This window comes from Callionymus lyra, chromosome 5 (assembly GCF_982586985.1).
Source record: "Callionymus lyra chromosome 5, fCalLyr1.hap1.1, whole genome shotgun sequence".
NCBI classification, from domain to species: domain Eukaryota; kingdom Metazoa; phylum Chordata; class Actinopteri; order Syngnathiformes; family Callionymidae; genus Callionymus; species Callionymus lyra.
Genome location: NC_141822.1, coordinates 30803288 through 30830988, shown reverse-complemented (window position 1 = coordinate 30830988; position 27701 = coordinate 30803288). Strand labels below are relative to the sequence as shown.

Sequence of the window (27701 nt, the reverse complement as noted above, 5' to 3'; positions counted from 1 at the left end):
CCTGTGTGAACCTTCTCTCACTCACCAGCAGGTGGTGCTGTTTCCGACATAACTCCAACATGGACGTTAGTAAGAAAGGAAGTCATTTATTTGTCAGTTCAGTCATATCACACACTTCTAAGCACACGAAAAAATCCCAATTAGACAGAAAAGGCTCAGACAGTAACAATGATTATGACGTCCACCAACTTAAGCTACACGATAGATATGTTCTCTACAAATATTGCTTACTTACTTACATGCAGATATACTTACATATTTCCCTCATATATTACATTTCAGTCATAACTCCCAAATATAAATGCAAAAAATATATATTTGTAAAAACATAACACATGAGATCGTGTGATATTCAACAAATGAACCCATTTTGATTAAATAAATCTTCTTTTTACTTCTTTTTCCATCTTGGTAACACAAATTGGCATTTATCTCTCAACTCAGATCTATAATGACCTCTTTCAACAACAAAACATGATTTTAAAAAAAGTCATGGATTGCTATGATCATTACCTACAGTTTTGTTTATTATGCATATTTTGCTTGTTTTTGTTGTAACACAATTTTATCAGTTGTGGTTATAAACATAGATCCTAATATTTCGCACACATAAAAGAAAGTATTGGTGAGCAGTGAATTTAAATTAAACTTTTAATAGGGGTTTGACTTTTGTGATGTAATAAAAAAATAATCAATAATGTCCGCCCAGATGTGGCCTTAGACACAAGGACAAGTTGACACACAATTTTAAGAGTGTTATTTGCTTTTTTCAGTTGTTAAATAGGGTTGTTTAACTAAAAGGGACAAACCAGTTATCTTTTGTGACAAAAAAAAGAACATTAATACGTCATAATGGACACATGGTATGATCGTGTGATGATGTGATACTCATACACGTGGCAAGGAAGCATTTGTCTCTTGACTCTTGGTGTCCGAGGAGCTGAGACTCTTCTGCTGTAAGTTGAACATGTGTGAGGTGGAGCGGGACATGAGCAGGAAGAGGAAGGGGTCCAGACACGCGTGTGCGCAGCACAGACACACGGCCACGTTGAACCAGGCGTACAAACCCTCGGTTCCGTCCACCGACAGGCTCACATAGTGCAGCAGGTGCAGAATGGCGGCGGGAGTGAAGCAAACCAGGAAGATGACCAGCATCAGCAAACTAGCCTTGATGTACCTGGCCCAGTCCAGGTGAGACCGGTTGAGCTCCCGAATTATTCTGCTGTAGCTCCACACGGTGGCCACCAGGGGTAGCAGCAGGCCAAAGATGGTCAGTGCGATGTTGTAGTAGAGCAGGAACTCATGCGAGCTGGAGCGGAGGGGCAGGACATCGTGGCAGGTGATGAGGTCCAGCTCGGGGACCAGGTAGGTCTGCTTGACCACAAGTTCGGGAACTACGGCGGCAACAAATACGACCCAGTTGACGAGACATACCAGGCCCGTTATGCGCCTCTTTGGCAAACTCCTGTACATAAACGGATGAGCCACAGCTAAGTAGCGATTGATGCTAATGCAGGTCAGCATTTGTGCCGAGCAGTAGAGGTTGCCATAGAAACAGGCCGTCATCACTCGACACGCAGTCTCCCCGAACTGCCAGTCGTTACCATGGAGATGGTAGTAAGCCTTGAAGAGGAGGGAGAGGAGGAGGAGCAGGTCGGAGACGGCCAGGCTGCAGTACAGGATGGTCGCCGAAACTTTGTGGAGTTTAGTCAACAGCGAATACAAGATGGCGATGTTGGGAGGCACGCCCATGATGAGAACCATGATGTGGAAGGTGGGGAGGATCTTGGAGCTCAGAGTGCCGCTCAGGTATCGAGCTGTGCTGTTGTTGATGAGCAACGCAGGCTGGGGAGGAGAGCGAGCGGTGTTTTCCTCTTCATCGACCCAGTACACGAAAGTCCCTATGTGGGTCCTTCCATCACTTCCAGTTTTGTTGTTCCGTGACGACTCTGCTAACATATACAACATCATTTGAATTAGATGATGACAGTGTTAACATTTAGTGTACTGGACAAACACCGAGGCAAAGCTAACTCTGCCAAGTTGTCATGATAAACAACAATTAACACTATAAACTATCATTTACGAACAGGCATCACTTTCATACGTCTGGCTCCAGGTAGTGATGCAAGTGTTATTTGTGAGCTTCCAACACTCTAACATCTACAACTAAAAAATGTTGACTGAACAGAAAAGTCGTGCCAAGAAAGTCACTCGATGGAGGCGGTCAAGAGACAGCCTTACAAGGAGCTGTCGAATGCTACTAGTTTCATCTTGTTCTTTTTGAATACGGAGGCAAGTAAAATCTAAAACTTTGGAAAATACTATGGTGGCCCAGAAACTACAATCCCAACCAAAGAAAATCCAAATAGCATTTACAGAAACACCACATTTACATTTATTTATTTATTTTCCTCTTTTTTATTTTACACATTTAGCTAAAACATAAAGAATGATCAGCTATGAAAACATCATTTGCGCTTTGTTATACAGTGAATTAAGACTATTTTAATGTTAAATATGAATATGAATCTGTTTTCCTGCTCTTCTCTGAGGCCGGTTTACAAGACCCGTGACGTGAGTAATAACTCGCTTTTCTTATTTAAACACGGCAGGCATGCATGTCTCAGCAGGAATTTAGTATTCAGCCAGCGTTGTTGTGGTTTTGTGTTTGTTACTTATCAATATTAAAATTGTGATTCTGTGGTTGTGCTTTTTTTGTGTTCTCAGTGTTGAGTTTGATTATACTGTTGTGCTCATCCAGATGTTTTAAAAAAAAAAACATACACACTTTTTCTCTCCCTCCACACCAAAGCCTATAATGATCCACAATTTAGCGGCAATATCAGAATCAGAAACTTGTATTGCCAGTGTTGTAAACACAACACAGGTGTCAGTACAGAATAAAAGAATAAAATAAGGGAACACGCAAAATTAGCAATAGAAAAACAGAAGCAACCAGGCAGCGGTTACGCTGCGCCTATATACTACTGCAACTTCACGCATGTGACGTTTATTTCTCTGGAGACTAAAAATATCACTTTTATAAGAAAAGCTATCAAAATGTTTTTGCATAAAGTTTGTTCAAAAGTAACATTTTGCTCTGATATTATGTAAAACCCTCAACTACAGTATACTCTATCCTTTAAATAGCTAAAGTACATGCTATTACATATACATTCTATTTTTACGACAAGTCGAAAATCTTTTTGCAATTAGCCAACACTATTGTTGAATAAATAAAATTGTGTTTTAATTAATTGTATTTTATTAATGATGTCAATTGATATCTGCTCCTACACTGTGCCGGTGCTTTATTTGGTTTAAAAACAAGCTGTAAATCATGATTATAATGAAGGAAAAGTCTGTGCTGCTGTAATCACATGCTAATTCTATGCTAACGGCACAGCAGTCTCGCTCGAAGACTTTAAATCAACCTGTGTTTATCCTAGGTTAGTAAAATATACCTGTTTCCTGGAGTGTGCCCTGGAGACCGACAACCAGAACAAAGAAAAGCAGAAGACTCCTCATGATGTCTGTAAAGGTCGGACTCCGGCGTGTCTCTGTGGGACGACGGCGTTTGTGAAGAATCTGTCAGCAAGTTGGACCAGCCTCTTTGGGTCGCTGCCTGGGGAAGAATGCTTGAGACTCGGTTAGAACATGCAGAGGAGAAACCACTGATGATCATGAACAAGTGCTGCACAAACTCCCCTCTTCATTCTGCCATTGTCCTGAAATGTTAAATGCTTATATTCCCTGTTGAGAGTTGAGATTCCCCTTGAGACACTTCCAGACAACTGTGATCAGTTAACGGTGAAACTTCGAGGAAACATCTGCCAGAAGTTGATACGTTCACCCGTACAATTTCCCCTTTTTGGTCTTTCCTTACAGTCATGCCATAGCAATGTGTCAAAACATCCCATAAACTGTTCAGTGAATCACAACATATAGTGTGTTCAGGAGTGGGTACATTATTTTGTGGTGTGTTGTTGTTTTATAGAATATATATGTATGTTTGTTTTAGTCTGCATTTTTGTATAAGAGTTGTTATTTTATGTGAATAGAAGAGAGTCGAGTGTAATGTTTCACTTTCATTTTGTTTTTAATTTGTATGCATACTCTATGTTTTCTCCTGCTTTTTGTCGGCACGGACCTATCTAATCAGGATGCCTTGATAAAGACCCTGATGTTCCAGTTCTGTGTGTCAGACAAACTTCCCCCTATGCTGGCAAATTATCCTTCCAGGTATTAGCCTGCCGCTTATTTGTGACCTTTCTGATACATGACTGGCTATATTTGCCATCTAGTGGTTAAAATCAAGAACATTCTAGAGGTTTTTGTCGTCCAGCCTCTCAGTTAGAGGAAAAAATACCGTGACCTATGCAGCGTTTTAATCGTACCCGTATTCTCTCTCTTCATTCCTGTGAGCGTCTTTCCTGCCACATGTTTTCTATCCACCACAATGGAATTACTCCTCATTATTCTCTTCTTTCTGGCTCGGGTGCATATGGTTTTTATCTGTGTTCTTTTTCTTACTTGTGTTTCACACTCCCTTCTTTTCAATACTCAAGTGCAACCATCGGTTCCCCATATTGTTTGTCTGCTATTTGTTTTATGAAACAGTTTTAGTGTAAGTGGATTAAATTGTGTTTAGATTTTGTTTTATTTTTTCCAGTGTATCTTTATGTTAGTTTCGATGTGTGAGTTCATTATGGCTGTTTCAGGGTGGTTAGTGCACTTGTGTATGATAGTCATTGTTTTAGTGAGTGGATTTGGTTTTGAAATTGTGTAGTGGTGTATCTGTTTTGACTGTTAGTTTGGTACAACAGCGGAATGGTTTTAACGAGAGTAGATTTGGTTGTGTTTGGACTTTTGTGTTCATCTATACCTGTTTGACTAAACTATGTTATTTCTTTACTGTGTGGATGAAGTTGCTTTTAGGTTTTTGTGTAGGTGTAACTTTTGCCGCCAGTGTGAGGCTGTGATAATATTTCTGCGTATATGCTGTTGTTTGGTGTGTGTCTGGGTCAGGTTAGGTCGTTGTGATGGCAAACGGTCCTTATCATTTTGACTGTGTTAAGCGAATAAAGTGATGTTTAAGGGTTTTCGTGTGGGTGTTTATTGGCCTCGTTGTTTTTGTATAAGAGTCAGAGAAGGTGTCTCCAGGTTAAAGCGTGGATAGGTAGTCGAAGTGTCATGGTCTGAGTTTGCAACAGTGAGAAGAGTTGTGCTGGCTTGTGGACTGAGAAGATAAAGAAAGGTGTCGAGCGTGCACGGGATTGTTGGTTTGTGGTCAGTTGTGGGAGGAAGATCTTGATGAGTTTAAATGTTTCCTACTTGTAAATGTGTTTACATAACTGGTTGATTTTTGAACCGCAGTTGTCGTTTTTTGTCTGTTACAAGCTGTTTTCCTCTGGATGGAGAGTTTGAATCCTGTGAAGAACTCCCAGTTCACCGTGTTCCCACTCGACCTGTCTCGGTGACGTCCAGCTGCAGGCAGATGTGATCAAGTCTTGTTTATCTCTCCAGTGGGACGTGATGTTTTCAGAAGCAGCATCTGTGCGACCTCAGACATGACACCAAAACAAGACTCCGTCCGAAAACATTGGCTTCTCACATGTGACATCAGAAACTCTGTTAGATAAGAAACGTGTACGTGACTTCACGCCCTAGATCCAAGAATAGCATCCAAATATTTATTTATAATTATGAGTCATGTCAGCTTAAGCACCGGAAACAACGGACAGGAAATAAACAAATATTGCGTAAAAACCAAAGAATATTGCCACAACAGGAAGTCTGCGACTGTTGCCCCAACTTGAAGTTTGTGAAAGTTGCCCAAACAGGAAGTTATCAAATATTGCCGATTTGGTGAATATTGCCTGAACAGGAAATTGGTCAATATTGCCGGAAGTTTACAATATTGCCCCAACTGGAAGTAGTTTTTGCTTGTACAAAGTGTTGCCTAAGCAGGAAGTAGCCAAGTATCCCGCGAATAGGAAGTTACCCAGTGTCGCCCAAACAAGAAGTGGAAGAATATCCTAAAAACAGGAAGTAGCCGATTGATACAGGAACAGGAAGAAGGTGAATATTTCCCAAATTATTACTTAACAAAAAATATTTTTCTTATACATGTTCTATCATATTTATTTTATTCTACTTTTAAACAGATTCGTTTTTTATGGGAATCAATTATGGTATGTTGTAATTTTTTTAATCACATTTTGTTTATTTCTGAATAATATTGACTTAAACAGGATTGAGACAAGATGAAGGGGAGTTAACATTGGCTCATGACACAAAATTCCCATCTAGTTTATAGATTAATAAAAGTGAAATTGAATAAATTACTGGAGGGGACAATCAGAAATATTTATAGTTTATTTTTAGTTGGAGCTTTCCATCCTCATAGTTTTATTTTTTATGGTAAATATATTTCTTATAGACGTTGGATTCTTGGCTTCGGTTTCCTGTCAGATAAGGCTCCAGTTTGGGTGGTGAGCTTGAGCAACATGTTGCAGCCAGTTGACTTAAATGTTTTCCATTGTTGACACAGTATGTAATTAAAACTGTCATGTTTTATTGCACTTTGTTTCGTGAGTTCGGGTCCTTGCATGACCCGCTGGGAGGAGCATGTGATTCAATCTTGTAAAACCAGTCTTTCAATGAACCTGGTGACTGTTTTGTTCACTTCACGATTATATAAACGTGACCAACTTTTGGTTTTGAGGTTAAATGTACTAAAAACATTTTTGTTGTATATATTGAAGATAAAATGTCAATTGTGTACATCTACAATTAAATAACACAATATAATTATCATTATTATTATCATTTTTATTCAGCACACATAATCCACGTTTACTCTTCCTTTGCCTGTCAGTACATCACCATGAATCCCTTGATGACCTAATACTGCTTCACTGTCCTCTGCATCACCCTCACGGACTTCCTCGTACAGTAACACCCTTCCTCTCATGGCTTGTCATAAACTTCCTTCACACACATGCGCACACACACACACCTACACACACATGCACACACACACACCTACACACACACACACAGAGTGGAGTGCACAACAAATCATTATTTAAGACATCCTCTTCAGTCGATCCAGGACACTATTAATAAAATTTGAACACGTTTTTAACAGTTCCTCACACATCACAGGTTGATTATTTCCTGTTAGAACCAAACGAGTCAGTCAAAACATTCAGTGTGAGTCACCCTCCAGGCCGGGTGTTTGACTGCGAGATTCTCTCCGAGATGAGGATTCTCACACTGTGTGGAGTCTGCTGCAGCCCCCAGTGCATGCTGGGTACAGTCTGGTTTCAATCTCAACAAGGTGACGACATGAGTGTGACCTTTCAAGATGCCTTTTTTGTCCATTTTCCAGATTCAATCAGAAACTGACAATCAAGTACAAACCGTTTTTTCATTTGACAACCCGAGTACACAATTGTACACCTTAGTGACTATTTAATAATGCTGTCAGTCTCTGCATCCTCTGTGGTGGAGAATAAAGAGCTGAGCCAGAGGATAAGCTCTCCATTTACCAGTTCCTACTCTCACACATGGTCAAAATGTATGACTTATACAACAAGATTGGGATACAAGCAGTGGTAGAGATGGGCTCAGTCCTTCAGGAGAGACTCAAAGTAGAACAACTGCATCAAGTGGAAGAACAACACAAATGTAATCATCGTTCTAACATGAATAAAAGCTGGATCCACCTTCAAAGTGTCTCTTCCTCCACAACCCTGGGATCGAGGCTGAGGAATCCTGTCGTACTTACATGATCATTTGACCTCTGGGTGTTTTTGTTGTTGTGGTGAGACGAAAACACAGACAGAGAAACGGTCCAAAAGCCCCGCGGCACAAGTTCAAGCCTCCAGAGGAAACAAAAATGCGTAAACATCTTGACTTGATCAGAGATGAGGTGATTTGGGAGTTCCTGTCCCAAAGTATCGTCACAAGTGGACAAGAAGGGAGTTTTTTTTGTTCCTTCAATTCAATTAAAATAAGACTCAAGTGGAATTCTAAAAACTTGACCAAACAAACAAAGATCTTTTGGTGTGAGGGTGTATATGTGTGTGTGGTTTCACTGTCAATCTCATTTTTTGTGTATTGTATTGCGTTTTTGTGTGTCTCTGTTTGTGTGTGACCATGTTAGTGGAATTTGTGTTTGTGTGTTTGTAGTACTGTGTGGGTTTAATTGTATATTCGGCAATCAAATTTGATGTGTTTTATTTTGTGTTTTTTTAATTGCCCATGTTTCTGAAATGTGTGTTTGTAGTACTGTGTGGGTTTATTTGTATATTCGGCAATCGATTTTTTTGCATTTTATATAATGTTTTTGTCTGTTCAGTTCAGTTCAGTTTATTTTAAAATGACATAAAACGATGGATGTGTGTTTGTGTATATGTCTAGTATTGTGTGGGTTGTCAATTCAGCAATATCATTTTTTGTGCTTTCTATTGTGTTTGTTTGTTTTTGTGACCACGTTTCTGGAATATGTGTTAGTGTGTGTGTGTGTGTGTGTAGTATTGTGTGAGGTTTAATTGTGAATTCGTCAATCTCATTTTTTGTGTTATGTATTGTGTTTTTGTGTGTGTTTGTGTGTGCCCATGTTTCCGGAATGTGTGTTTGTGTAATATTGTGTGTGGTTTAATTGTCAGTTGAGCAATCTAATATTTTGTTTCGATATTGTGTTTTTGTGTGTCTTCATTTGTTTGTGTGTTCCCATGATTCTAGAATTTGTGGTTGTGTGTGTGGTATTCTCTGTTGTTTAACAGTCAATTAAGCTATTTTTTTTTGTTTTGTATTGTGTTCTGCTGAGTGTTTGTTTGTGTGTGCCAATGTTTTTAGAATTGTTCTCAGTTGGTGTATTTTATAGCCGTGTTGTTTTTTGTGTATAGTGGGTTTGGTGCGTGTAATTGTATTAGTGTATGTGATTTATTTTTTTAACTAGCTCTTGTTGATTTTTTAAGCATTTGAAAAGTGATTGGGGTGTGTTTTTGTATGTTGCTGTACATAATACAAACATACAGTTGGATTTGATTGTTTATCTGTTTGTGTGTAGTTGTTGTTTGTTTTTAGTGGACCTTTTGCAGAGAAACACCAGATTGTTTTGTGTTGAGATATAAGGACGGTCAGTGAAGGCAACAGAAAGTGTTTTCGTCCTCGATAATGATAATAAAATAACTTTGCACGTGTTTATTTTTGTAACCGATGTATGTATTGATTTTAATGTTTTTTTTAATTCATTTATTAAGATCTACAGTTAATATTATAATGTTTTGTTATACTCCGAACATAATCAAGTTTAAAACTTTGTTAAAAGTATGTAGAAATTAAAAATAAAATGCAAAAATAACAAATGTATTATTAATCAATAAGTACATTCTTCCTCGTGATATTAAGGGTCATAGATAGATAAAACTTTATTAACCAATATTAGGTCTCTTTCTTCCTTCCTTTTGTCTACTTCATATGGAATGGTTTCCTTTTGCCTCAAATATTCTAGGGAAGCTAAATGTTCGAAGACCACCAAACATTCTTCCTGATAAACTTCAATGCCCTCAACAAGAAACCTGGTTTTCGAGTCCTTAAAATGGTATTTTAGTGATTACATTTATTCACATTATTTAACTACATCTATTTCTTTATTATTATATATGTATTTCTAATTTCTTTTTTTTTAAATTAAAGCTTTGATGTTGGATTTTCCTTTTTGTTATAACCTGTTCAATGTTAAGGAAGTTTCAAAGGCTAAAATTTTCCCAGAATACAATCTAATCTGAATCATTTATCATCCTGTGGTTCACAGTCTTCTTCTGAGTGCTGACAAATTCACCAAATAAAGTGGTTTGTGGCGAATGATGACTTTAATGTGTTTATTTCCTCTCACTAATACTATCAATCTGGTTTGAAACTAGACGCCATGTCATAGCAAAACACGCAACAGGAACTTTGAGTCAGATGGAGTTTGTACTAAAAAGGTCCAGATTTATAGTGTAGCAGTAATAGAGATATGACATTAAAAGTAAAACAGTACTGAGAAAATCTTATTAATATCATATGAATGAGTCGGAAGTGGTCATGAGTTATACCAAGTCAAGGGAAGTTGTGGTCCCTCAACAGTGTCAGGGTCAATTAAGTAGATAGGAGACAAACCACACAATTTAGATGCACAAACAGTAGTGAATGTCAGACCAACAATCAACAATTTATTTTCCCTGTCCATAAGAAAATCTTTCCTATGCATACTTTTTTATAACAATGAATAATTTAAAGTGTTAAAAATGGCAACTATCAGGTTTGTAGGTTTCATAGCAGCTTAAATGGTGATCATGAATAATCACTGATAAATTGTAATGCTTCTTTAGTTAAGAGATTTCTAGCCTAAACCTTAATGAAGTTTTTAACTGTCCATTCTTGTTCTTTCAGTCACTGCAAGTGAAAGAGCATTTTCCGAGGTTGACCAGCCATTTGGTGGGTTTGACTTGATACCAGCTGAGTATCATGGAGATGGTGATCTTGGTAATAAATGGAGGATTCCAAACAGTACACACCCATAATTATATATTGCTGTTTGTAGTGCCCTTTTGTTTATTTGTGTTTCTTTTCAATGTTCATATATCCAGCATGGTATTTATTTTGGTGTGTGTTGTGGATTTTTATTAGTTTTGTTAGTATATGTTGTTGATATTGTTTATAGTTAATAGTACATAATACAAACATACAGTTGGATTTGATTGTTTATCTGTTTGTGTGTAGTTGTTTGTTTTTAGTGGCCTATTGCAGAGAAACATCAGCTTGTTTTGTATTTATCCTGCGATGTACGGACGGTCAGTGAAGGCAACAGAAAGTGTTTTCGTCCTGAAAGTGTGAGAAGAGTGAGACAAAGGTTTGTTTTGGCGTGACTTCACTGAGATTCTCGTCTCCCACAGTCTGCATCCCGCCTCGTCTCTGATGAGGAATGTCCGCCTGCGATCCCCCAGAAGTGAGAGCTGCACCTCCACACGGGTGTTGGTCGGACCCTCCGTCACACTCTCTCAGGAGGACCGACCATCCCCTGCTGCAGTGGAACATTCTCCATAAACTACCTCCAAGACATATTGTGTTGGTTTGTGTATCTTCAATAAAAGTGTGAGTCTGCTCCTGCTCAAAATGAGACAGAAGAATCCTCCATCATCCGGTTCTCTTTGTCAAAAGCTCAAAATCTGCTGAGTAATGCTTTTTCCATCTGTCTCATACCGATGGCATTTATTTCTACAACTCTTATGACACAACTGCACTGCATTTGACACATGTGGCCTATAAGAATATGTGTGCCTGAGTTCTGCACAGTACATTTTTGTTCTTTTGTTTTTATAGTGTGTTTGTGTGTGTTTTGAACTGTGTTTAGCTTGTTTATTAGTTCAAATGTGTGCACATGCATGCGTGTATACTACAAGTAATACTTACAACCGTCTTAATACTGTATCACAATGTCCTTGTGCTGTTACTGCTCTACATCCACGGTACACGCGCACGTACACACGCAGCGTTGTTTCCACGCAAGTGTAACAAACGACACATGCTGGATCCTAACTCGAGACACACTGACTCTTGAAGGTTCGAGACCGGGGTTACGGGAAGGAGACGTCAGAGGTTCGGTATGCGCCCCTGCCGCCTTCTGATTGGTCGGCAGCTGCGCTCGGTGACCGAAGGCTGGTGTCCAGGCTCACAGTTTTCGTCAGAGTTCTCGCAGCTGGATCGTCCAGGACTCATCCCAACTATTCTCTCCGCACCTAACTTGCAAAGATGTTTTTGAGGAATTTTTTCATCCTGCTTTTGGCGCTTTTCTCCATCGTCCCCTCGGATGCTTTCATACGTGGAAACTGTAAGTTTTGTGTAGTAAAATAATATATATATAAAGAAACCTAAAACATATGTATTTCATTAAAAGTACAACTAACTGAGGAAAAACCATGTTGGAAGTTTTTGTTAAACTGTATTATGTATATATATATATATATATATATATATATATATATATATATATATATATATATATATAAAAAAAAATAACTTCGCACGTGTTTATTTTGTAACCGATGTGTGTATTGATTTTGATGTTTTTTAATTAATTAATTTAGATCTACAGTTAATATTATAATGTTTTGTTATACGCCGAACATAATCAAGTTTAAAACAATGTTAAAAGTATGTAGAAATTACAAATGAAATGCAAAAATACTGTTAAATGTTAAGGAAGTTTCAAAGGCTAAAACTTTACCAAAGAACAATCTAATCTGAATCATTTATCATCCTGTGGTTCACAGTCTTCTTCTGAGTGCTGACAAATTCACCAAATAAAGTGGTTTGTGGAGAATGATGACTTTAATGTGTTTATTTCCTCACACTAATACTATCAATCTGGTTTGAAACTAGACGCCATGTCATAGCAAACATGCAACAGGAACTTTGAGTCAGATGGAGTTTGTACTAAAAAGGTCCAGATTTGATACAAGTGTAGCAGTAATAGAGATATGACATTAAAAGTAAAACAGGACTGAGAAAATCATATGAATGAGTTGGAAGTGGTCATGAGTTATACCAAGTCGAGGGAAGTTGTGGTCCCTCAACATAGTCAGGGTCAATTAAATCGATAGGAGACAAACCACACAATTTAGATGCACAAACAGTAGTGAATGTCAGACCAACAATCAACAATTTATTTTCCCTGTCCATAAGAAAATCTTTCCTATGCATACTTTTTTCACTGCTTTTTTTCAGTGCTGGTCTGAATCTGAATCTGAATCCCAACAGAGTCATTTAATACAAGCTGGCCTGAGTGTGTTGCTGGAAAGGTCTTATGAAAAGAGAATAATTTGAAGTATTAAAAATGGCAACAATCAGATTTGTAGGTTTCGTAGCAACTAAAATGGTGATCATGAATAATCGCTGATAAATTGTAATGCTTCTTTAGTAAAGAGAGTTCTAGCCTAAACCATAATTAAGTTTTTAACTGTCCATTCTTGTTCTTTCAGCCACTGCAAATGGAAGATCATTTACCTGGGTTAAAGGGCCACCAACTGGTGGGAAAGACTTGAAACCCACTAAGCATCCTGGAGATGGTGATCTTGGTAATACATCGAGGATTCCAACCACTACACACCCAGCAGTGAAGCGGCTCTCTGAGAAGGCATTGGTCTTCCTCACCAGTCCCATTTCCACTATCCTCATGCCATCCTTCTACTTGTTGGTCTGCTTGATCAGTTTGCCGATTAATTTCTTCGCCATCATCGCCTTCTCTCACAGGATCCGTCCCAAGAAGCCAGCAGCCATCTATATGCTGAACCTGGCCTTTGCCGATTTCCTCTTTGCCATGCTACTGCCCTTCAGGATCTTTTACCATTTTAATGGCAATGACTGGATATTCGGCGACACCATGTGTCGCGTGGTCACGGCAGCGTTCTACTGGAACATGTATTGCTCTGTTCTGCTTGTGAGTTGCATCAGTGTTGACCGTCTTCTGGCAGTGGTCTACCCCATTGATTCCCTGGCATGGAGGAGGCCAAGTAGGGCAGCAATGGCTTGTGTTGCAATGTGGATCATATCCCTTGCTGCCTCTGTGCCTCTTGTCCTCGCAAACCAAACAGTCTACGTACCAGATTTGAACATAACCACCTGTCACGATGTCCAGGAACTGGATGATCACATCAGTTTCTACAAGATATACTTCCTTGTACTATCGTGCGCTCTCTTCTTCATACCCTTTCTGGTCACCTTGGTGACATATTTGAGGGTGATCTGTTCTTTGAGCCATGTTCCTCAAGGTGTTCCAGGCCGTTCACGAAGGAAGACGAGAGCTGTAGTGATGGCTGTAACAGTCCTGGTCATGTTTGTCTTGTGCTTCTTGCCCACCAACTGTCTGTTGCTCCTCCACTATGCTCAGTTTAACGACGATGTCAAAAAAATCCAAGACGTCCCTGATGGTTCCTACGCTGCTTACCTGATTTTCCTGTGTTTGGGAAGTCTCAACTGTGCTCTGGATCCCCTTGTCTACTACTTTGGCTCATCTCAATGTCAACGGCAGCTGGCACGTACCGTCAAGTGTGTGAAGATGGACAATAACAGCAGCAGCAGCGGGCGGTCTTCATCTGGGTCGTACAGCAGGTCAACTGTTAAAACCAGGTGTGGTTCCAATCTGAACTTTTCTGAGCACAAGAAAGAGTCTTTACCAGGAAACTGTAATGGTCAGTACAAGAAACTTGTTGTCTGATTAGATCTTTGAAACTACCACTGGGTAATACCAATATGATGATGTCATAGTCCAGTCTCTCAGATACACAACTGTTGCTGTCTTGTTTTCTGGAGTCCTAGAATGTGTATCAGTATTTGGGCATTTCCAAAAGCAACAGTCGTGTATCTGAGAGACTTTACTATGACATCATCATATTGGTATTGTTTGGTTCTACGTTCAGGTCAGTACTGGACTAAAAAAGTTGTCGTGCAAATAAGACCATTCCAAACCTATTCTGGGTCACCAACTGATTTAATGTAGGTATTCTATATACACACACCAAGCCTTCATTCTCCCGTAACTGAGATTTCGATTGATTAAGTTGGCCAATCTAATACTTTGTCCATCTCTCTGTCCAGACTACTAGAGCCAGGGCTTTCAGCTGTGCTGCTCCCTGCTCTAGAAATTTACTTTCACATGAAATCCTAAATACCATCTGATCACATCCCTTTTATTTATTTGTACTGTTTTCCTACTGTTAAATGCTTCTTTTATTTGTTTTCATTTGTTTAACTGTTATATTGTCTTTTTAGTTTGGGAACTCTGAATGAAGAAAGAGAAACCAATTTTAATATGATTTATTAATGCACTGGTTTGCTTTAGTAGATCTATTGGTCAGTACTTCTTTGTCCACCCCTCCACACCGTAAATGAAAAACACCGATTTGGAAAAGGTTAAACTTGGGAAATGTAACAAATACATAATATATCTATAATAATGGAGCTTAATAGTTTAAATAAACAACACAAATGTCTATACTAGTTTAAAGTCCATCAGAGAGAAGGTCCTCACAGATACATGAGCCTTCATGACTCCCACAGATCACAGCGTTGTCTAGCAACCACGCATTAGGAACAACTTTTAATCTGGAAAAAAGTTAGACAGTCGAGAAGGAATTCAATATAAAAATTGTGTTTTATGTGTAATAAGGTGTATGTTGTGGTAGAGGACTACCATGTATGTTTAATTTCAAAGAACCAAATTGGAGACAGATACTGCCTTCTCTTATGTCCCGCAATTGCTTTCTCGACTAAAGTGACTTCTGCCCATGACTTGGACCTTGTTGATGGTGTTGGTCAAGTCAGTAGTTGAGTTTGACACCTTTACATGATACTTCGCAACCTTAAGTGACGTACATATGAAAAGTTTAAACATCCATAAAGAGTTGAGTGAGAACATTATTTCTTTGAACTGTGGCTGTCATATCCTAATCTTCGCCTTGTCATTGTGTTCATTCATACTACAGCCATAGCTAGTTATCATGAGCTAACAAGTTGACAAACATAACCAAAACAGTATTATTGTTACATGTGTATTGCTGGTCTTGAATCAGTCTCACTATCATTATCACTATCACAGCTTGTGTAAGCTAATGTGTACTATCATATACTATCAACTGATTTTGTTGTAATGGTTTTTATAAGTGCTATACATGTCAATGTAAATTGAACTTATTCTAATTGTTTTTCAGTTCATATTTGTTGCCACATTATAGCTTTTTAAATATTAACACCTTTCCTCCCTGTTAAAATGTTTTATTTTTGAGCACTTCAAATGTTGCTCCGTTTTCGCTTTTTCACGTCTGTGTTTCTAAGAAAATTGAAACAATTGACGGAAGTCCTTGCATGCAGAGATAAGAAAATGTGCTTTTTGAAAGCCCTCTTGTTTTTGTCTGCTCTGTGGAAAACTGCTACATTATGTCATCGGCCGTCTGATAAATTGGGGAAAGTTAACCTTTTTTTATTTGTTTCTCAACTTTAATCTTAATGCACTTTTTTCAGAAAACTGTCAAAAGCATTACTTTTTCAATGCATTTTCTTTCATGTCTGTGAAATAAATCAAACAAAAGTGGCGGTATTTGCGTCATTTTATACTAAAATACACAATTACACACATACTTCACAGAATAATCATCATGTTCTTTACTCATGGATTGTTGATGCGGAGTACATCGAGCTTGGGGAGAGATCAGAAGATTACATGTGTGGGAACAAATCTACGACCTTGTTGGGTAGCAGTTGAACAATACAACGTTTGTAACTTCTTTTTTTAGGTCAAATACTTGTTCTCTCTATTTTGACGGAGAAAAAACTATTTTCTAAACACATTTTACATTTAAATAACAGGTAAAAAACGTATTGATCTTTAACATTAATTATAGGTTTTTATCCACATGGAAAAAGCTTTACAATTTTCTGGAGCTCTTGCAGAGACACTATTTGATCCATTTATAACTAAGATAATAGATTACTGTAAATAAGTCTCTTTTCTCCTTTTTTCTAATCTCGAGCGTCTACAGAACATTAACGAGGACCGGAAAGTGAGATCACATCACATCTATTCTTATGTTCCAGTCTTCCTGTGAACTCCAGATTAGTTATTGTGTTTATTTCCGCCAGTAACTATATTATAACGTCACTGTTTATTCCAGTTTATTGAGATTAGTTTCAAACCTCTGCAAATCATCAATGTTGAATTTAAGGAGTTTTTAACTCACCTCTTTGACTTTGTCCACTAGATAGCGCTATTAGACTGACAAACAGACAGCAATACATTGTTCATTGTCACTATTTTACAGCAGCGTGAACAAAATAAGTCAGACATGAATTATTTTCTTATGAAAAACAACAAACATGATTCATGACGGTGTCGTGTGTGAGAGTTTAAAAAAAACAATCCGCTTCAATAGCATTTAAATAAAATTATTATTGCGGTATTTTTACTTTTAGATTGATGGTTTATAATTGGCAAGACAATAGGGGAATAAGGCAGAAAATTAATGGATTGTTGAGCATTATTGGTATAATCTATGCATGTATTATTGTATTTTCTTAGGATTTCTTTATTTTTCATCTTGTTCGTAACCGTGTTTGCGTTTTGTTAAACCAGAAAAAATAAGGGGCGGAAGAAAAAAACAACAACTAAAAACACAATTTAAAACAAATTAGATTTAAGTAATTTATAAAGATAAATGTTGACTCGTGTCATGAAAAGGCGTTACAAGGGTAGTGTACGGCGGTGGTCACCTGACTGTGACGTCACGCAGGTGCGAAAAGTGGCTGGTTGAAGCGTGAGAGGCAGTTGAGGCTGCGGGACAACACGCTGCCACACCCGCCGACATTTTAACAACATTTCTGCTGAAAAAACTCAATTCACGGCAATGTCGGCGAGAGTGTTTGTTGTTGTGCTGCTGTGCTGCGTGCACACCTGTCTATCTGAGCCAGGTGAGTCCTTCTTATTTACACTTCCTGTTTTCTCCGTGTGTTGACAGCAAACAAAGGTTCAAACATTTCGTCGAGTTTTATATAGTTATAGTCGTTTCTGTTTAATTCATTCTGACCTTGAATGATATATTTTTGTTTTAAACGTCATCAAACGCACCTGTTTTCCAACTATTGTTGATGACGCATAATGTACCAACATTATCTCATCGTTTTGAGATGAACACAAATAGAAGATAATGTTGGAATAAACAATGTTTTGTTTAATAACGTTTAACATAATTCAAAGTGTTCATGTTGACATTATAGCCGCGTTAGCACAGAGCTAACAACATCCTGTTTGTTCATCAGAAACACTTGACTAGTTACCTGTCTCTGTGTTTGTCTCCTCAATTTCAACCCTGTCTCGTGTCCTCGGCTCCTTTATCCTACTTCTTTTTTCTTTTGATAATGCCACCATTGTCTTAAGTGTATTCAAGGCTTCTTCTTAAATATACTAACATTAAAGGTGGTTTATGAATTGGCAGGATGTAGTCTGGTCTTCATGGTGAGCCGTGAGGAGTCCATGAGGTGTATTGTATAAATTCAGGGGTCTCAAACTTTCAGTCAAGGTGCCATTTGCAGCCCATTTTTTTGAAATTCTGTGGCCCCTCCATTTATTGTCCCAAGTTTGCAGGCATAGCAATGAAATCTATTTTTGTTCAAAGTCAGATGTTTAAGGAATAAAGGTCATCATAGTACATCATACAGTATATTAAAGAAAAAACAGATTTCTAAAATAGAAGGCTGCATAAAATGACCTAAAATCACGGTGAAACTACATAAGAATCCATGAAATATTAAACAACAATATTTATACAATAACGTCAAAGACGTTCAGAAAAAACTGCTTAAAGACCCCCCAGACTGTGACCCAGTCTCCACAAGAACACCCCTCTGGGGGAACCCTGGGTAGTTTTGTTTAAGGCCCCTGCTGTAAAGAGTTAACATTGTGGCTAGGAAACATCTCAGGATTCCTCAGTCAGGGCTGTTAAGTTTGTCGGTGAAGGTTGTCCTTCATCCAGGTCATGGTTATCCAAGTGTCTGTTTGTGACTTCACAGAGGACCGTGGCTTCACTGGTACGGAGACCAACGATGGCGTGTGGGTGAACCCCCCGGCTAAGTCCGCCCTGAGCAGCCGTCTGACCACCGTCTTCCTCCCCATCGTTTACATTATCGTCTTCATCATTGGCCTGCCCACGAACGCCATGGCCATCTGGGTCTTCCTCTTCAGGACCAAGAAGAAGCACCCGTCCTCCATCTACATGGCCAACCTTGCACTGGCCGACTTGCTTTTCGTCATCTGGATACCCCTCAAAATCGCCTACCATTTCAATGGCAACAACTGGATCTATGGCGAGGGTCTGTGCAGGGTCCTGGTGGGTTTCTTCTACGGGAACATGTACTGCTCCATTACCTTCATCGCCTGCATCAGCGTGCAGCGCTTCTGGGCCGTGGTCCACCCACTGTCCCAGAGGCAGCGGGAAAACTGCGTTGCCGTGGCGGTCTCGGTCACAGTGTGGGTGGTGGTCTGGCTCATTACGGTTCCTCTCTACATGTATGACCAGCAGGTTAAGATAACCAATATGAACATAATCACGTGTCACGACGTCACCAAGCCCAGTCAGAAGAAGATGGCGGCAGGATACTTCCTGACGATGGGAACTCTTGGCTTCATAGCGCCCAGTATTGTCATCATTATCTCCTACGTGCTGATGCTGAAATCTCTCCGGACCAGCATGACGGACCCCACCATCGCCAAGAAGCGACGAAAAGCGGTGGTGCTGATCGTGACGGTGTTGGTCATGTTCGTGGTCTGCTTCACCCCCAGTAACATCATGCTGCTGGTCCACTACGTCCTCCTGCTGGGCGAGGCACAGAACAACATGTATGGGTTCTACATCACCACTCTGTGTCTTGCCAGCCTCAACAGCTGCATCGACCCGTTTGTGTACTACTTCATCTCTGAGGAATTCCGGCAGCACGTGAAGAACACGTTCCTATGCCGGAGCGAGCGGACAGTGGAGAGGATGCGCATCTCCTTCAGCGCGCTCAAGTTCTCGAGGAAGACCAACTCGTACACATCCAGCTCGAGGAACACGGAGAGCAGCAAGTGCTAGCAGATCTTCAACAAGATCCCCGTTGAACTTTTTACACTTTAGTTTATTTTTCCTGAAATCGTTACTGTCTTTTATAGTTGTTGTTTTATTTCTCTTTGAGTTGGTGCCACTTTTAAAATGAATAAAAAAAGACATTTTACATTTTTGTCAATTTTTTAAATTCCCCTACATATTCTAGAGAATGATCCAGTTCTCCAGAGAAAAGTTTAGAACCTCAGAATTCAGTTCGATCTCATAATTAACATATCCAATCTCATGAGTTACAGAAATAAAACCATGAAAAACATGCTTTTTTTTTAAAGTTCTCTAAACATTTTGAAACCCAACCATTTGTTGCTGGGGGCTGGAGCCAAGAACCTGTCAACCAGCTTCTTTGTGCGATCATCCCAGAACTTGTCTGAAAAATAGAAAAAAAAAATAGATTTTAAATAAATTATTTTTCATTCGGGGTCAAAACCCTTTAATATGCTTTAAAATAACAACCACTCTTGATAATCTCAGTTACAAAAACTTCCATTTAGTCCAGTTGCATTGTTTTCATCGCATATTTCTTCTTAAAAAAAATAAATGTAATCTATCGTTTTTCTTTCAGTTTACTAAGCTCAGGCTATGTAGAATCATAATTGTATGTCGGGTAACGCATCAATTCTTAACATACATTACAAAATAAAATCAAAAAAAAATATATATATATATATATATATATATATATATAATCTTAGATATTTCAATACATGCAGTTTGCCAGAACAATATAACCAACTGGTTCTTTCTTCAGTTTGTGCTGAGAAGTCTTATTTTGAAAGATTCAGAGGGAGGTGGGATCAGACTTCCTCTTGGCGAGGTCAACAGTACATCAGAGACACACTTACTACAAACAATACGAAGTCACTGATTAACCTCTTAGTCTGAATGAAGACTCCTTTACTGCTGTGTTTGTCCCCCTATTGTCAAGATGTTATGAAGATATTTTCCCCCCTATTGTCAACAGTCCACTGTTAACGAAGGCAGGAAAATGGTGCTCCAGTTGTGGACAACCAGACTTGTGGCCTACATTTCAATGCCTAAAACTTGTCACTAACGACTAAATGATCTCTTCATATAAATATGATTATGAATATTTGCTGTATGTGTAGGTGTTTCACAAAAAAAAAAAAAATTACAATGTAATGTAATAAATTTATATAATGAAATATGAAACCATCATCAATTCAACGAACAAAACATATATTCATCAACAGACATTCTTAGAAGATCCACTTCATGTACCATAGATGTTTAATGTTACTAGTTTATACTTTTAAGGGAAAAATTCCGCTGCATATTTTTGTTTTTAAAAACCCACACATCATGTACGTTTTATTTATTATTTATTTTACCAGTGCTGTGATTAAAATTGCATACTTCTCTTAGTATACTAGAAGTTAGTATGCATCAGGATTGTGTACGTACTAACTAGTACGCAAATTCTCAACAGATAGTATGTCTCAAATCAAACACTGCCTCTACGCACAAACAGGAAACGACGCGACAACTTCTTCTTCTACTACTATTTTACGATGGTTTCAACCAGCTGTAGGAACACTATCAACACCTGCTGGCAGCACGTTTTGCAAGTTTGGAAGAAGAAATAAAGAAAAAATATGAGAATCTAAATATTCGTGAGATAGTTAAGCTGGTATCAGCAGCGAAGACGTGTCATCCTCCTGCTGCTGAAAATGCACCTGTAAGTATATGAATATATATGCATTTATATATGACGTAGCTTCCGTTTACAACGTCACTAAGATGGCAGCTGTTTAGGGTAGATAGTGTCCATCGAACCATACTCAGTTTTGTGGGCGTTTTAGTACGCCAATTTAGTGTGCATGGAGCACTTAATTGGCGTACTAGGAATTGAGACGCACTTACGCACTAAAAATACTAACTTTGAGTACGCAAGTATGCGATTTGAGACACAGCACAAGACTCTCAAAAGGTGTCCCCATGTTAAGGGCCAACAGGAAGCATCAACTGTGTCATGAAGAATCCAAATTTTGAGCATCAAGTTTGTGGAGAAATCTACCATCCGTGTGTATTCATGTTTCCGTGTGTTCATTTTGTGTTCTTTTAACATGAGAATGTATTTTACAATGTAGGTAGGATACAGTACACAATTTATAAATAACAATTCATTTGAATAACAAAATCTCAAATTAATGTTATATACAACAAAAAGGTGTGGTATCAACATTAAGTCCAGTTGGGTTTCACAAAATAGTTACTGGCTTCAACTGTGCCAAAAAAGCAATAATGTATTATGTTATAAATCGCTCTTGTTCATTTTAAAATTCATATTTTCAATCCGTTTGATAATAAAATGCCTCCACACTAATAAACACTAAATCAGAAACGGTGACGTCATAGAACGAGACCTGAGGGAATGCAGGTGGACAGGAGGGACGTGTTGAGGGCGGGCGCTGATGACGTCACACGACAGGTACTCTCGGGGCGTGACCTTCTCTCTCTGGACTTCAACACTAACTCAGAACTTGTCTCTCAGTCGAACTCGCTGACATGGACTTAAGAATGTTTCTGCTCCTGCTCTGCTTCATGGGCGTCGAAGCGAACCCCGGTGAGTCTTGTTTACAGAGCAAACCTCATGGTTGACCGACAAACATGCTGAGATTGACTTTTAAAAATGGTCTTTTAAAGTGATTGAAACGTTATCTGCACATGCGCATATCCTCAGTTTCGCTTTAAAGGAGTTTAGAACTTTGACTGTTGAGGTTTCAAACAGTAGAAAGATAAGTTAAGGCTGTGTTTATTTCCACTGAAAGTCATGTTAGTTTGAAAATACTTTTACAAATTTTAATCGATCGAATATTGTTTTTTTTGTTTTTACAAAACAACTTCTCAAATCATTTACTAATTCCATCTCTTGGCAAAATATCCAAATACCCTTGAGTTGATCAGAGCTGTACAGTATTAATAAACAATGGTGAACGTTACACCTTTATTTGGAAGTTTAGATCATGTGCCAACGTTTGTTTGTCTTCTGGTGTAAAGCCACAGCTTTGCCTGTATCCAAATTAAAATTGGGTTGTTTTTGTATATTTAAATACATTTATAAGATATGTCTGGTGTATATATACATTTGTGTTGAATTTTAATCAAATATCATTAAACTTATTTAGAGTCTGAGCCACAGCAAAAGATGATTCAATTTGAATATATACAGTACACACATGGTCAGCATGTTATTCTTAACACAAGTAACAAAAGAACTATTGTGAATTCCATTGATCTATTCGTCACCGCTTACACAAGAGACGGTATCTGTCGGCCCCAGGGCATCCTCCCTGTGCTACTTAAATAAGTCACCCATCTGGTGTACCTTTAGTGAGCTCTCCACAAGTCTGGTCTACTGGTCCAGCCCCAAAGGTTAAAGCCTGAACTTGTGGCCCTTTTATTTTTGCTGAATTAACTCTCTTAAGGTAAAATGTTTTTGACGAAGTTGACAGGTTTCAAACTTATTGACACCATTCCAGAGACTTGGTACCTTTTTGAAAGGTTGAGGGGGAGTGACGCCCATTTTCTTTTCCCAAGAGATCAGTTGCCTACTCGTGGTCTATACTAATATTTGAGGATCTCTCTCTGACGACTCAAATGTACAATAGTACTGTTTACAAAACTTACCTGTCACACTGGATGCTATATAAAATACACAAAAACTTTTGATGGGAAATACAAAACTGATTTTCTAGGTACATGCTAAAGTAAATAAGTTAACTTGAATGTTAACTGTAGCTGTATTAAATCATCTGAGTAGTTTTGTCGTATTGATCAGCCATTGATGGTATCATGTTGACTCAGAATAAGAATTCTTTATTGTGAAAGTGCAACAGTGTTGGCACAGTGGTGTGAGATGCAGTCGATGTAGAGTTTGATAATTGGATACAAAGTTAACCAGACTTGTTCTCGTCTGTCCACAGGTAGAGGCCGCGGGTTCATTGGGTTTGTTTACCCGAAGGATTCAGGCCTCGTTGAAGTGGACCCAACGACGGCCAACACACTAAAAGGCGGCATGATGACGATTTTCCTCCCCATCGTCTACATTGTGGTTTTCGCAGTAGGACTACCCCTCAACGCAATGGCCATCTGGGTCTTCCTCTTCAGGACCAAGAAGAAGCATCCATCGTCCATCTACATGGCCAACCTAGCACTGGCCGACCTGCTCTTCGTCATCTGGTTACCACTGAAGATTGACTACCACCTGAAGGGAAACGACTGGACCTACGGGGAGCCACTCTGCAAAGTCCTGGTGAGCTTCTTCTACGGGAACATGTACTGCTCGGTGCTGTTCATAGCCTGCCTGAGCGTGCAGCGCTACTGGGTGGTGGCCCATCCACTCTCCCAGCAGAAGAGGAACAACAAGGTGGCCATCGGGGTATGTGTGGCCATCTGGGCCTTCATCTGGCTGACCTCCACGCCACTCTACCTGTACGACCACACAGCCCGACTGAAGGACCCAAACATCACCACCTGCCATGATGTCAATGTCATCAAGAACCGGTTGGACCCATTCGCTTCGGTGAAGCTGCCCTACTTCTACTTCATCTTCATGGGCCTGGTGGTCTTCCTGGTGCCATGTGTCGTCATCGTCGTCGCATACGTTCTTCTCCTGAAGGCTCTGGGGAACTGCATGGATGACAACAACGGCGCCAAGAACCGACAGAAGGCTGTGATCCTGATCGTCACGGTCCTGATCACCTTCGTCATCTGCTTCCTCCCAAGTAACATCATGCTGGTGGTTCACTACTCGCTGCTGAAAGATGGCGAGACCAACAACGGCTACGCCTTCTACATCACCACGCTGTGCCTCTCCAGCCTCAACAGCATCCTGGACCCCTTCATCTACTACTTTGTATCCGAGGATTTCAGGGACCACGTGAAGAACACGCTGCTGTGCCGCAGTAGCCGGACGGTGGAGAGGATGAGAGTGTCGTTCAGCTCCATGAAGTACTCGCGCAAGAGCAAGTCCTACGTGTCGGGGAACACGGAGAGCAGCACGATATAGTCCCAAGAACGGATGCAAAATTTCGACCTTATGACCTTGCTACAGTTGGCCAAAGACACACTTTTAATGTGAAGGTGAGACATTTTTTTGTTGGAATGGTAACACATCTTTGTTAGCAGAAGTGCACCCAGTGGTAACTTTGAAGGGTCACATATCTCCGCTGACGTTGCATTCAGTTACAAATCATCACCTGATGCTAACAAATCTTTTTAAACTTTACTCTGATGAAACAGATGAGTTGTGTTTATTATAAAAGCCTTCTCTATAGTTTCTTAATGTCTACCAACAAATGGCTGAAAAGTTTGGCTAAGTTATACCACATTAAAAAAAAGGTATTTTAAAAAACAAATGGTGTTTTTTGTGCATCAAATCAGATTTTAACAATGACGTAACTTCAATTCGTTTCTTGGGATTCAGCTGCAGTCGTGTGGACGCTGCTATGCTCTGTTACTGAACAACAAGTTTTCTGAAGCTGCTCTCCTTTACATCTCTTAAATTTTACTTTAGACGGATTCTACTGTTCTTTAAAGTAGTCAGTTAAAATTCTGTGTAAGATAAGTCGTCAGTGAAACAACTGAAAATGGCCGTGTTTTTATAGTTGTGCCTTGATGAATATTCAGTGTATAAGAAACGCTTGAAAGTTTCCTGCAACTGGTGCCAAATGTAGATGTATGCTTTCATTTTAACATTTAAATTTATATATTTAACAATTTACAAGCTGTGTATTTGTCTCTTCTTTTGTAATATTTGCTTTATCAGTTTAAAAATTGAATTTATTTTAAAACTGTTAAGCTGTTTGTTATTTAAATGACATTTTCTTAACCATCTGTTAACTGTGCCTGCCATGCTGCTTTTATCCATTACTTCATTCAATTTTATTGTTTTTTTTCCTTTACTTTTCTTATATATTCCCAGCAAACCTTTGACTACTGTATAAGCCTTTTTTATTTTATTGCTCATTGTGCATATTTTATGTTTATATCTTTTACGGATTTAAATGTTTTGGAATAGTTTTTATTTGATTTCATTGTTCCAGAAATAAATTCTAGTTTCTGTGAAACTTCTCCAGTTGTTGCGTCACGTTTAATGTGTGTGTGTGGTTGTGTAAGTGTGCCTGCTCATCATCGTGGAACATGTTTGAAATTCCTGGCACGTTACGGAGGTCGAAGTCCGAGTGGGTTCTGTGGGGCAGGAGAGGGAGAATCTGCCGATCAGAGTATCTTGTATATCTTCTCCAACTACCCCCGCACCCCCACTATCTCCTCGAACGTAAACAGACTTCCCGTTAATGGCGGGTTCTGCACCGGCGGGATTGTAAATGAAGAGCGGTGTCGTCTTACTTCTTTTGTTGTACCTGGAGCCACGCCCGACCCCGACTACCTGACTCACAGCTGGAGCTTCTTGCACGATCTCACCAGTGTTCTTGTAGGTTACTACTTCCTGTACACATATTGAGTTTTTCTGTATTTGCCAGTCTGCAAGTTTTTTTCCCCAAAGTTTATTTTCAGGACTTTCTTGTAAGTAGTGTTATTGTTTTGACTGTTTAAAAAAAAAAAATGCTTCAGTGAACACTTCTGTTTAGCTTGCAAGAGGAAGTTACTTTCTTTGAACCTCCTTGAATTAATTTTGAGGATGGCTTCTGCTTAAAGCGACTAACGTATGATGATTTTAAAAGTTACGTAATGTCTTTTAATTAGAAGTTTAAAAACTAATAGTAGTATTGATTTCAAGTCTTATTTGGGTAGACTTACTTTTTACATGAAATCGCCATATATGTCCTTATCTCTCTTTATTCCAACCTGTAGTAGCCAGTTTACCGATTTTATTTACCGACGAACCACATTCTATTGACCTTTAGGCCTATTTGTTTTTAGTTTTGGAGCTCATTTTGAATTTTTCCTGTCTATTTTTTAATGTTATTACTCACATACTTAATGGTTCACTCTCTCGGAACAGCTTAATTTCTATCACTTATTCACACTTTTTTTCCTTGTTTATTTTTCATTTTCTGACTTATTTGTTTTTACTTTTAACAGCATCAACCAAAAAAATGTGTGTCTGGTGTCATAAGGGAGATTGAATGGAAACTATCTATGTGTGCCTTGGAGATAAAACTCTAGATGAGCATTCCTCTTCACAAACCCTGCTGCAGAGAGACAGAAAGACTTCAACACTCGTTCAGACGTGTACATTCACATTCCAGACTCGTCCTGGTGTCGAACTCTGTAGGACAAATATAATGAAGTGAGCTCTGGAATATCTTTATGTACAGTATATAATAATATATAGGTATGCAAGACTGATGGATGAACCCATTTTTATATCCCTTTTCTACCATTTAAAAAAAAAGGTTTCACTGCAAATCTAAACCTAAAGTGAATAAGAAAATAATTACAAAACAAAGGATAAGCTATGGGATCCTTCTATGAACTACACCGATAAGATCAGGTTGATTTACCAGAAGAAATGCTTTTTTTGTCATCAACCTTCATGTATATATATTTGTTCCAATGGTTTTGAACATTTTGCCATTTATCATTTGAGATGAAATTTTTGTAGAAGAAAAAAAAAGTATAACTTAAAAGAGGGGGCTCTCGTTTGTTGCTGATATAACAATGAAAGATGACTTTCTCTGTGAAGATGTTAATAGGATCAACTTCAGTTCATGTTTTTGAAGAGACCAACTTTTGAGTTAGTCAGGAATTACATTTTTTAAAAGCAAGAAGCTGCTGCATAGTTTTGTCATAGTGGTTTTGAAAACATGTGTGTCACTTCTGCTCTTGCACACAAACCCACACATGTTCTCAACTTCCTGTCTTGATGAAATTCCACCACCACACTAGTGTCATGTTTGACAACATACTTGACATTTGTAATATTCACCACAATTGTCACTTTCTTAATGTGGAAGTTTGGACGTAAATACAATTCAAATGTTCCTCCGAGACACAAGCCTCCTGAGATTT

General features: G+C 38.8%; 4 protein-coding genes across 5 annotated transcripts; 3 read left to right on the top strand and 1 right to left on the bottom strand.

Moving 5' to 3' along the window:
* Positions 1 to 70: 70 nt before the first annotated feature.
* On the bottom strand, positions 71 to 3750 carry LOC148080305 (proteinase-activated receptor 3-like). Of its 2 annotated transcripts, none has more exons than XM_087792648.1 (2): positions 3468 to 3750; positions 71 to 1952 (listed from the first exon to the last, which is right to left on the bottom strand). In XM_087792648.1, the coding sequence occupies exons 1-2, from the start codon at positions 3529 to 3531 to the stop codon at positions 889 to 891; spliced, it is 1128 nt and encodes a 375-aa protein (XP_087648774.1). In that variant the 5' UTR covers positions 3532 to 3750; the 3' UTR covers positions 71 to 888. The 2 variants fall into 2 exon arrangements, with proteins under 2 accessions (XP_087648774.1, XP_087648775.1); XM_087792649.1 differs by having other exon boundaries at positions 71 to 1949.
* A 7998-nt stretch (positions 3751 to 11748) lies between these two features.
* On the top strand, positions 11749 to 16147 carry LOC148080304 (proteinase-activated receptor 1-like). The gene is made up of 2 exons (XM_087791934.1): positions 11749 to 11890; positions 13041 to 16147. The coding sequence occupies exons 1-2, from the start codon at positions 11812 to 11814 to the stop codon at positions 14273 to 14275; spliced, it is 1314 nt and encodes a 437-aa protein (XP_087648060.1). The 5' UTR covers positions 11749 to 11811; the 3' UTR covers positions 14276 to 16147.
* Positions 16148 to 17341: 1194 nt separating this feature from the next.
* f2rl1.1 (coagulation factor II (thrombin) receptor-like 1, tandem duplicate 1) lies at positions 17342 to 19815 on the top strand. The gene is made up of 2 exons (XM_087791932.1): positions 17342 to 17520; positions 18619 to 19815. Exons 1-2 carry the CDS (start codon positions 17457 to 17459, stop codon positions 19674 to 19676), a joined length of 1122 nt encoding a protein of 373 aa, XP_087648058.1. The 5' UTR covers positions 17342 to 17456; the 3' UTR covers positions 19677 to 19815.
* Positions 19816 to 22167: 2352 nt separating this feature from the next.
* f2rl1.2 (coagulation factor II (thrombin) receptor-like 1, tandem duplicate 2) lies at positions 22168 to 25703 on the top strand. The gene is made up of 2 exons (XM_087791931.1): positions 22168 to 22290; positions 23651 to 25703. The coding sequence occupies exons 1-2, from the start codon at positions 22233 to 22235 to the stop codon at positions 24733 to 24735; spliced, it is 1143 nt and encodes a 380-aa protein (XP_087648057.1). The 5' UTR covers positions 22168 to 22232; the 3' UTR covers positions 24736 to 25703.
* Positions 25704 to 27701: the final 1998 nt, after the last annotated feature.